Source organism: Anneissia japonica, unplaced genomic scaffold (assembly GCF_011630105.1).
Source record: "Anneissia japonica isolate Jap-2015-1 unplaced genomic scaffold, ASM1163010v1 scaffold11151_len745516_cov174, whole genome shotgun sequence".
In the NCBI taxonomy this organism is placed as follows: domain Eukaryota; kingdom Metazoa; phylum Echinodermata; class Crinoidea; order Comatulida; family Comatulidae; genus Anneissia; species Anneissia japonica.
In genome coordinates, this window is record NW_022744950.1 from 190,910 (window position 1) to 202,318 (window position 11,409).

Consider the following 11,409-nt stretch of genomic DNA (forward strand, 5'->3'; position numbering starts at 1 on the left):
AGTTTCAGCAATGCTGATTTCTACTTTTTTTGCAGAAAAAAATAGAAAATAGTATACAAATACTACGTGCTACAATACTTTGTAACAGCATACTGAACACATCTAAGCCTATATGAACTTGGCGCCCCTCATTTCAATAATTAAGGATCAGCCCCTGAAAATATACCACAAGGTTGTGAAGTTTCAGTTTTGCATTGAGGATACATTTAGAATTTGCTAAAAACTGCAGAAATTCTCAATAAAAAAAAATAGGTGAACAGAAATGTTACCAAAGTTTTTTTTCTTTGGTGTTTATTCCTATATTGATGAGACATTGATTTACTGCAAAAAAGTTCTCATATTATTTAAAATAGGCCTCTTTTAATACACTACTTAAATAGGCTTTTCTTTTTCCATCTTGATTTCAGAGGTCAAAAACATTTTTAAATTTTTTTTTAAAATCATATAGTGGTGTAGAATAGTTTTTTGAGAACATTTTCCAGAAAAAATTAATGTGATACGACCCTCCATATGGAGTTATGAATATTTAGATAACATGAGGACAAGAATTCAACCTCAAAGCTTATCTTATTTCTGTTGGTTACGCACCACTGACTTGGATTTGATTGTCATCACTTCAAGATGTCTACAGATTTGTGAAAAAGGCATCTGGTGGGGGAGCGGAATGCACCGGAAAAACACCCCCACCTTGGGGAGAGGTTTTTAGAACAAAAGTCTCACGCCTGCAAATAAGTCAAACTTGACATACGGCTAGGCTCGTGCCTCGGCCTCCTCCTAATGCAGGTGACAGGCAGGCCTAGTACTAGACCTAGTAGGCCCAGCGAACCCGGCCCAGCCAGCCAGGTTTCGCCTTATTGGTTGGTTGAGCCTAGCTAGGGAAGGCCTAGCAAAATCAACCAGAAAATATGGATTGTTGGTTCGTTCCACTATATTTAATATTAGAATTCTAACAAAATATCACCTGCTTTAAACAACTGAAGGTTAAATCGGGTACAGGAGACAAATAACCTGTAAGAAGTCTGCATATAACCTATTTCTATATCAACATGTGTGCCTCTGCTGAATGATGAACAACTAAACAATAGTCTGGCGAACTTTCTGCAAAATACTATTTTCTCTATATGAGTACATCACTACTACAAAATATAACCTTCTATACTTTTACAAAATAATAAATAGTAAAGCATTTTTCAAATTTTATTTATTTGTATATTCTTAAGTAAATTTAAAGTATTACAGCCTTTCGACCGTAATTATTTTCAAATTTGAGAAAGGGTAATATTAAAAGAACATGGCGGCCTCCATGAATGAGAGCGTTAGAAAACGAACTCGAGTTGTCGGCTGGCTGGACCAAGAAGAATGGCAGTATGTGTATGATAATTTTTACAGTGACGATTATGAGCTTCAGAAAAGTGCTTTAGATAGATATGCTGCCTGGAAAAGTCGGTAGGTAACACGTTTCTTAGACCTAGGCCCAGGCTACTGGGCTAACTACCTAGGCCTTTTTCACGCTGCGGTAGACATCTTCGATCGATGACAAACAATGCTGAGCAGCGAAGCGTAACCAACAGAAATAACACAGCGTTTCGGCCATATTGTCGGAGGTCATGTTACTCAAAAAATCATATATCCTTAACGGGAGGTCATGTGAACATATTTTTTTCTTTAAAATGTTCGCAAAGAATATATCTACATACCGTATAAATAAGAAAAAATTGAAAATTTGTTTAGTCTGTCAAAACTTAACTGGAAAATAGAAGACCGATTTTGTGTAGTGCGTGTTGCTATTATTTCAATTAAGTTTTGACAGACTAAACACATTTTAATTTTTTTGTTACTCATACAGTACTTAGATATATCGTTTGCAAACATTTTAAAGAAAAAAATATGTCGATACGACCCTCCGTTAGGGAGTTATGATTCTTAAAGTAACATGACCTCTGAAAATATGGCCGGCATACTAATGATATTCGGTCGAACAGTGTGAAATATGGCAATGCGATTGCGTGTGTTAACACTACACAAAATCGGTCTTCCATTTTCCAGTTTAGTTTTGACAGACTAAACAAATTTTTTTTCATTCATACAGTTTGTAGATATATCCTTTGCGAACATTTTAAAGAAAAAATTATGTTGATACGACCCTCCGTTAAGGATTTATGATTTTTTAAGTAACATGACCTCCGAAAATATGGTCGAAACGCTATGTTATTTCTATTGATTACGCTTCGCTGCTCAGCACTGTTTGTCATCGATCGAAGATGTCTACTGCAGCGTGAAAAAGGCTTGTTCGTCCAATGTTGCTCTGTACACCAGACTTGAAACTCACACAGATACATCTGCAAAAAAATCAGTCATAAAAAATAAAAACAAACATGTGTATTTATTGTATTTCCAAAAACCAACAGATGCACTGACTATGTTTAACATAGAAAACAAAGTTACTCTGAATATTCGGAGTAATGTTTGTTCTATGTTTACATGTATGTATTGTATATTTATGAGGTTTTCATATTATTATAGGAGTGGTGGGGGTGGGGTGGGGAGAGGTCAAGGGAATAAAATGCCCTCAGGCATATGGCAATAATATTTAAAATACTTAAGATAAACATACAAAAAAATATGTAGTTTAATACCTGAGATTTTTTCCCATAGAGAAGCTGTCTACTGATCCATTATCCAAGGTGTTCACACTCAGCATAACTTTTTTTTTGTTCATAGAGTGACCACAAAAATACCGCTGTCAATAGCGTGTACAGCTGGTTTAGTGGAGGCAGGTATATTGGAAAAGCAAGGTGCAAATAAAGAATGTATTCGACTGGCTTATGCAATGGCTTTAATAAGGTCAGTACTTCTTTACAAGCAGTCTTCCATTTTTTCAGCAACAGAGAATGTGAAGCATCCAGTATTGTATACTTTTTTGTATTATGCATATGACTGTATAAGTGTATAATTCATTATTATTTGATCTCACCACCATGATTTACCATGGCTTATCTAATAAGTCAGTGTTGTACTTCAATCATACATCCCCAGTATGATTTTTACCATAGAATTATAAACTGTTTTTCCTTTCCGTAGATTTGTAAACATGACAACAGATCGTTATCAGAACAAATTCTTTGCTCAGCCAGTTCATGTAATTGCTAAGGAGGTTGGTATCAATATATTAACTGATTTTTGTTTTGTTATTAATTATCTTGAAAAGTATTATTTACCATTTGAAGAACATTTCATTAAAAAATAATAATTTCAGTATATAAAAAATAAATACCGTGATAACTAACAGAAATACAAATAATTTTTCAGGATATAAAAATTATCATTTTGGGACATTAAAACAGGTCTCCCTCGGATCCCTCCAATTAAAGACAACTTATTGTACCGAGGCTTCCATGGTCTTTAGAAACTCTGGTCTCTAATTAGATTAATAAAGAAAATAAAAGACATTGTTAATACTAGAGGGTGTGCTTACTTACCCTCTAGTATGTGAATGGTGTGTGATTAGTTTACCACGAGAAGAAGACAGGAGGCATGTTGCATGTTATCTTGCTCAGTTATTTTCTTTACGTAATGTCAGAAAGGTACAGGTTTTGATAGCAGTTTTACATCATTTTTCATAACATAAAAATATATAGAAACCACTAAAATGTTGATCAGACAGTATTGGTCAGGGCAAGCTAAAGCAAGGTTTTAATGTAACTCACTGAGAAACTGATAACCAACTGTGCTTGACGGAAATCAACTGTGTTTGTTAACCGACTGTGCCTGTAAACTGAGCGTGCTTGAAAAAAGATTGTGATTGAAAGTTGCCTTTTTGGCATTCCATATACAACCTAGATGTGGAAGTACATACATGTAATGTTGCTCTTTTGGCATTCCATATAAAACCACACCGTAAACATACCATTGGGTTGCAAGACAGCTATTCTGGTGAAAAACAACTGTAAAACTCATTATTTTTCCCCTCAATTAAGCTGACATTTGGAATTATATTCACTTTGTGAGTTGGAGACTTCAATGATCCATGTCGTTACACCTTTTCAAACCGGCAGGTTGTTGTCTGAGGACCTCGGTTGATTTTTTTCTATTGTGATTCTAGGCTTTGAAATAAGCGTAATTATAATATAGATGGTACCCCAGAAAAGTGGTCATTATTTGGAGGTGGTCTTTAATTGGAGGGATCTTTAATTAGAGGGAGACCTGTAGGTATATTCTGTGCATAATGCATTGTCATTACACTGATAAACATTACAATTATATAAAAATTAGTTAGAAATTGCAAATAAAGTGGGTATGAAAAGGGAAGCTATGTAATTGAAATATTTCCTGGTTATCCTTTTTTAATGATATAATATTTTTAACATTGTTTAGATCGGTGTTCCAGTTTGGCTCGTGAACCTGCGCCACGATGCAACACATTCTGAACTACCCTCATTGAGCATTCTCAAAACAGGTGTAGAGTTTGCGCTGTCATGGCTGCAAACAGATTATTGGGAGAAAAATGAAGACACAGATTCTGAGTCTGAAATGGATCCAAGAGGTAAGCAAAACAGGGGCGTACCGTGGGGGGGTCGATGGGTGCGGTCGACCCCCCCTTTTAAAGAAAGTGCCCTTTTAAATATGATTTTTTTTTTAAATCTAGCATAATTAAACTGCGCCTAACATGAAGGTAGTTAATATCAAAATAAATTATCCTTCGCCTAAAAAATGTTTGGTGGCCCTTCCTTTTAATATTTTGATTTTTTGTCTTGTTTTAAACAATCCATATAAATTTATACATTTTTAATCAACTTGATACTCTAAGCCCGTGCGCCAGTGGAGTTGTGTTATGTGGTTACGCATCATTGCACTCTGCCATTATTGTTATCTGTAGATGCGTGTTTTCCGTGCAGCAAAATAATCTATTCGCGCGCAACGCAAAACCGAAGGCAATGTAATTATTTGATGAGAGCAATTTTTTCTCGCAAAATATGTGTATTAAAATAATTTTAATTCCTTTTCATTTCAAAAATGAATAAGTACCTACTGGTAATATAATTATATCCAGTGATGCATGAGAATAGCAAGCTGGCCGTCTGGATGTCTGTTTCACACTCAACAATAGTGAAGTAAAACGGTCGCTATTACGATAAAAGTATGATACCCTGGCCATTTTTTAATGGTTTTCTTTGGTTACTGAATTGTCATCAATATTATTGTATATGTTAGACAGGAAATCTGTTTTAATAATATTAATAATAAATACATACGATTTATATAGTGCACATACAGTATCACTTAGGAAGTGCTCAAGGCGCAAGAGAAAGCATGGAAATTAACCTATGAAATGCCCTAAGCTAAAAAGCAGAGGAAACCAGCATCACCGCTTTGTTTACCAGCACTTTGAAGCCCTCGATGAGGGCTCGCTGGTTCACAACTGGTCACAAAAGCTCTAATGGTGCTGATGTCTGACTGTCCTAGCCAATTTAAAAAAAAAAAACGACAAAAAAAATTAACTAATAAAACAAACTATTTTTATATATTTTGTATAATTTTCACAGCACAACTTCGTCAGCTTTTGATTAGGTACCAACAAGAGCAGTATATGGTTAGTTTTATTTTTTGTTTTTATATCCTTTACATCCAACAACAAGTTATACTGCTTTTTTTGCTTTCTTTCTGTAGTTATTTATTCACAAAACTTTATTCCAAATTTTCTGTGAATATATTCATTAAAGGACAAGGGCACGGATTCTGTAAGACTTGTTTATTATGTGATTCTGAAATCACTTGTGTGATATTGATTGAACTTTATTCTGAATAATAGCCATGTCATGATTGAATCACATTATTCGGAGTAACGTTTATATACATAGTACATAGTTCATTCCTGAACATCTACAAATAGCCTTTAGATAATAATTTCCACAAGTGTATAATATGCAACTATACTAATGCTTATTTTTATGAGCCTGTCAAACAGTGTTGTTATGCCTTAGTAGACCTATTGAGTTGCATGTTATTGATAGTATTATTAAATTCTATTGTTGTTAGTCATGTTTGATATGGGCAATTGAATCTCAAATAAAGTGAAAGAAGATTTTTTTCCTTTTCTTTTATTTTCTGTATTAGCAGGGGGTTTCTGTTTTCTTTTTTTTTTTTTTAACAGCATATACACAGTAGTAATGTTTTTAATAATAATATTACTACTATTATTATCAATCTATTTTTAGATTTTGCAAATGGGATGGAGCCAATCAAATGATGCTTTAGTGGAAGTACTTGCTGATATTTCTGAAATTATTGAGAATGAGAAAGCAATGTAAGTTATCAAATTAATCATAACACTAATAGTCATCACATGTTTCTAATAATATAAATATAGATACTGTAAGAAGCAATAAATACATAACAAATGATATAGAATGATATGGATGGAGAATAGTGAAACATAAGTGAAATATAAGTGAAATAAGTAATAAATAAATATGATAATAATAGTGATAAAAGGTAAATATAAGTAAGGAATTATAAATTATATTATGACATTAAATCTTCATTTAATTTTTTAAACTAGAATTTGTAATATTGGAATTGGTTTGACTCAGCGGGAACGGTTTGGTTTCCCAACTTCGAGGTCAGGGTTTCAGTCCCTCGCTGTACATTTCACTTGTGTCCTTGGGCAAGGCACTTTATCTGTATTGCTTCTCTCCACCTGGTAGGGTGAAATGCTAAAATGCACTGCTGTAGCTGTTGTAACCTTTTCGAATACTCCGCTTAGGGAGCTTGAGTTTGTGTTTCATAAGCGTTTGATGCCATGACCAGGGTATTGATAATGTGAAGTGCATGGAGGGCTTAACATTATGCACTACATAAGTCTATGATTATTATTATTATATTATTATTTTCCTTCAGACATGTGTTTGATATATTGCTTCAAGATGGCTTCCTTGTACCTACAGAACAGCAATTGCAGTCCCTCGCAATTGAAACTAGTAAGTTGAAATACCATAATCCTCGGGTATATTCCGCCTCTTCAAAGTCCACCCACTAAACCCTCAGTGAGCATTTCTAAAAGTATAATAAACCAATTATTTAATAAATTATATTAAAATATTTGTCTAGCGCACACAAATCCAGCATTTTTAACTAAAGACCCACTATTGTGTGATAGTTTCAAGAATTAAGAGATTTTTTACAGATAAATAATGAATTTTAATGAATTTCTATCATTACAGATATCAATACAAAGGCTGCTGAATTACCACAAATTCCAGAAAAATTTGTAAATCTCTGGCAACCTTTACTGCAACAACTATGCCAGATGAAGATACTCCATAGCATCTTAGAACCACTGTGCAAAGAATTATGCAAATATAAAACTCCCATGATGCAATCGGGTGCATATCTCTTAGGTTGGATGCGGTTATTCCTTGAAGTGGCCGATAAGAACCGTAAGAAAATATAGTTATTACGAATGATGTTTGCCGTACCTGACATGTTATTGTACTTAATGCTCAGTATGTTCCAAAAGCTTGCAAAAAAAATTTTGCAAGTGATTTGGGTTGGAATCAACACCCACGACCTACAGATAACTAGCCTGGTGTCTTAACCACTGGACCACCGAACTTGCGCTTAGTAGCTAGTGTCGAATCCAATCTCCGTGTAGCGGCGGGCACTGCAATGCCATCAGAATAACATTGTTATCATTATTTTTTAGGCTAAATACAGACATAAGTAAAGCATTTGAATATTATCCACTATATACTTCATGTTATATTTTTTTGTATATAATTTTTTACCTTATTCACTGTAGTATGTGGTATTGACTGCAGTCAGCAAAGCTTGACTATAGCACCAACAGAAGTTGATTGGCATCACTTGTTTAACTTGTGTGTTGAAAGTCCTAATCCTTATACATGTCAAATTGTACAAAGGTAAGCACAATACAGCCTACATTATAAGCCAATCACATGGGGTAGAGTTCAGAATGTCAACAATTACATTTCTAACACATAGACAGATGGTTGAACATGTTTGACTGCCACTTTAAAGTAGCAGTCACACAGATTTTAAAATAAACATCCTGAGGTCAAATCTATAAACATCAATAGCCACACCCACATACCTACACAACCCAATCAAATAATAAAGAGGTAGCACTCTGAAGGTAACTTAAATATGTAACAACGAGCTTTCGCTGGAAGTTGTTGCCAGCTTTATCAAGTCTGTTTCTTTATTATTTGTGACCAACCCTGGCAAAACTAGATGCTTGTCATCAAAATTGAAAGTCTTCAAAAAAGCTAGAATTCCCATGTATTGACTGTCTTAGTGCATGTTGGACAGAAAATGTATTATCATATCTTTGCCATTTGATATATGTTTTTAACAATTTTTTTGAGACAAGAGCCTGTTTTTGCTAGAGTGAGTCACAAATCTTGTTATTATTACTATTTAGACTTGCACAGTTATGCAACTAATTTTAACCATTTAAATGCAAACTGTAAATAAATTAAAGCTTATTGACTAACAGTCGGATTAACAATAACAATGTACAGTACTATTAATGTTTATTTTTGTAGTGTACTAATTATATATATAAATGTGTTGTTATTAGAAACCAGATGGATCAATTTAGAAACATATAAATCTAAAAATCTAAATATAGAAGTTTATATAGCCCCTCTGCAAAGTTCCCTGGCCACTAAATTCCATCAGCCATGTGCAAACTTCTATAATTTCCTGGTTAAAGATTCCAATGAGGCCGCAGTTATCCACCCACAAAGAGAAAGCACAATGCAGATAAACCAGGGTGTGTATGGTTTTGGAAAGTCCTGAAAAAACATAGAAATTCTTTCGCATGTTTTTTCCGGGACATTCAACAATCTTTTGAGAGGGCGGCTTTAAATGGCAAAGCTGACTTTAAAGAGGCCCTCCTTCAAAACAATTCATAAACAGTAATGTATAGAAATCTTAACTATAATGCTATCAAATGGCATCTTTGCCATTTGGTTTTTAACCATTTTTTGAGAAAAGAGCCTGTTTTTGCTAGGGTAGGTCACATTTGTTATTATTACTGTTTAGACTTTGCACAGCTATACAACTAATTTTAACCACTTAAACACAAACTTTAAACAAATTAAGCTTATTGACTAACAGTCGGATTAACAATAACAATGTACTATTAATGTTTATTTTTGTAATGTACTAATTATATATATATATAAATGTGGGGTCCCATAAATGTGTTATTATTAGAAACCAGATGGATCAATTTATAAACATATAAATCTAAAAATCTAAATATAGAACTTTATATAGCATCTCTGCAAAGTTCTCTGGTCACTAAATTTTATCAGTCATGTGCAGACTTCTGTAATTTCCTGGTTAAATATTCCAGTCAGACGGAAATTATCCACCCATTATCAGGACATTCAACAAAATTTTGAGAGGGTGGCTTTAAAGGCAAGGCAGACTTTAAAGAGACCTCTAACAAAACTTGTACACTACTATATATAGAAATCTTAAATGCAATCAAATATGAGATAATTTTTAAATATACAACATTTTAAATAATTAAAATTACTAGAACAAAATGTATTATATAACACTCACAAACAGGTTTAAACTTGTTGAAAACATTAAATATACTAAATTAAAAATGTTCATTTAAATTTTAGTTTGTTTTAGAACAAATTATGAAAATGTTTATGACCTATGGTGCTTTTACACTTGCTTTACTTTCTTGGTCTTTCCATTTTCTAAAGAAACAACTTAAATTAACTTATTATTATTTCTAATAACTGTATGTGAATCAAATGCTAACATTTTAAAACACAATGTTCTCTCTTGACCACACCACTAAAGTCAGTCACTTACTGCAGCCGACGGTCGTCAGCCGACGCAATTCGACAATGAATTGCGTTGCGTCCAATGCTATAGATCGTATTTAATGACGATCTGTCCAGACCGCCACCAACAGTCAGGAAATGGCATGGCGCCGTCTAGAGCTCACAGATTGCGGAGTTGGGGTCGTCATACGACGGTCACAGTGAATGTCTGGCTTTAGGCCCACCACTTAGATTGACTGCCATTTATATAGAAACATGACTTAGTGTCCAAAATTTGCTTCAAAAACGTAAAACAGTGATGATATATTGATTATTATTTTGACCTACATAAACATATGTGGGTTGTGGGAAATGTATATTACTGGCCCTGCCTATAAAATAACAAGGTGTGATTGGCCAGTTGTAAAGTTTGCTTGACTCTCCAAAAAGGTCCATTATAATACGAGATCCCCTGATGATGACATATTTGATGTCGAAATATTGAATCCCAACACGATGGCATGCATTTCGATACTTGGAGTATGTATTATACTGTCTAATACTAGACATAATCTACAACAAATTTTGTAAGCATGACATGATAAACAAACAATGTTTACGGTACACCCTATGATGTCATAAATATTTATTAATTATTATAGTTATTAATATTTTAATTAAATAGTTGTTGTAGTTGTTGTTGTAAGGGAAAACTGACAATAGAAGGTAAACTAGAGAGAACCAGAGCTAGGGGAAGGCAAGGCAAAAGTATTTAGAAGCCTAAAAATACTGGGAACCAGACAAGGGAGAATAGATATCATTCATGCCATCAATAATAGAGACAAGTTCAAAGATATAATTTAAAGTCAGAATCTGACAAGGTATTTGAAGTTGTATAGAGTTGAAATATTAAACAGTATATAAAAAAAACTAATTTGTATTTATTTAAACCTTTTATTGTTATTACTATTGTTTTCATTATTATGATTATTGATGTTATTATTAATAATATAAATTATTAAATTATTATTATTATTATTATTATTATTCCTGTTGTTATTATTGGTATTATTATTATTGTTTAAATTCTCAGTGTATTTTCGCCAGTGTTGTTGCACAAGACACTACAATAATATTCATGCATCACTGGGTTCTAAACATTGAACTCAATTACAACAGTACAAACTCCAGCCCACAAGAGAAACCAAACAACAACCCTGTTTGTACACTGTTACCTTTTCCTACACTCAGGGATTTACCATAAAAATCACAAAATACTAGTGCAGTGATATTATGAATAGTGTTATTGTTACATTTTTTTTGGTATACATGTATTTATTTTTACCTAAATATCTTGATATGTTGATAAAAATAGACCAGTAAAAAATTTGGAGACCTGCGAAAAATGTATTAAAGGATAATTTTCCAAATATATGAATATTTGATTGATAATTTTCAATTAAAACAGATGCTAGACTCATCAATCACACCAAAAAAAAAATCACAATTTGTTTGAGTAGTTCCGGGTATCTGGTTTAATGCACTCCCAACATCTAGCATTATTTTTGCTGTGTGTGCAGTAGCGGCTCTAGGATAT

The 11,409-nt window shown here is 33.3% G+C and overlaps 2 protein-coding genes across 2 annotated transcripts in view; one reads left to right on the forward strand and one right to left on the reverse strand.

The window, feature by feature from the left end:
- The window catches only part of LOC117119751 (UPF0160 protein MYG1, mitochondrial-like), a 6,310-nt gene extending 5,199 nt beyond the window's left edge, over nt 1-1,111 (reverse strand). Inside the window, exon 1 of the mRNA XM_033264619.1 lies at nt 962-1,111. Within this exon, the coding sequence (XP_033120510.1) occupies nt 962-1,025 (64 nt within the window). The 5' untranslated portion in view covers nt 1,026-1,111. The remainder of the gene's footprint in view (nt 1-961) is intronic.
- Nucleotides 1,112-1,190: 79 nt separating this feature from the next.
- Nucleotides 1,191-11,409, forward strand: part of LOC117119750 (ribosomal biogenesis protein LAS1L-like) — a 19,939-nt gene continuing 9,720 nt past the window's right edge. The window contains exons 1-9 of the mRNA XM_033264618.1: nt 1,191-1,446; nt 2,722-2,844; nt 3,082-3,154; nt 4,375-4,543; nt 5,544-5,590; nt 6,216-6,304; nt 6,898-6,977; nt 7,221-7,436; nt 7,799-7,919. Coding sequence (XP_033120509.1) covers nt 1,292-1,446; nt 2,722-2,844; nt 3,082-3,154; nt 4,375-4,543; nt 5,544-5,590; nt 6,216-6,304; nt 6,898-6,977; nt 7,221-7,436; nt 7,799-7,919 — 1,073 coding nt within the window. The 5' untranslated portion in view covers nt 1,191-1,291. The remainder of the gene's footprint in view (nt 1,447-2,721; nt 2,845-3,081; nt 3,155-4,374; nt 4,544-5,543; nt 5,591-6,215; nt 6,305-6,897; nt 6,978-7,220; nt 7,437-7,798; nt 7,920-11,409) is intronic.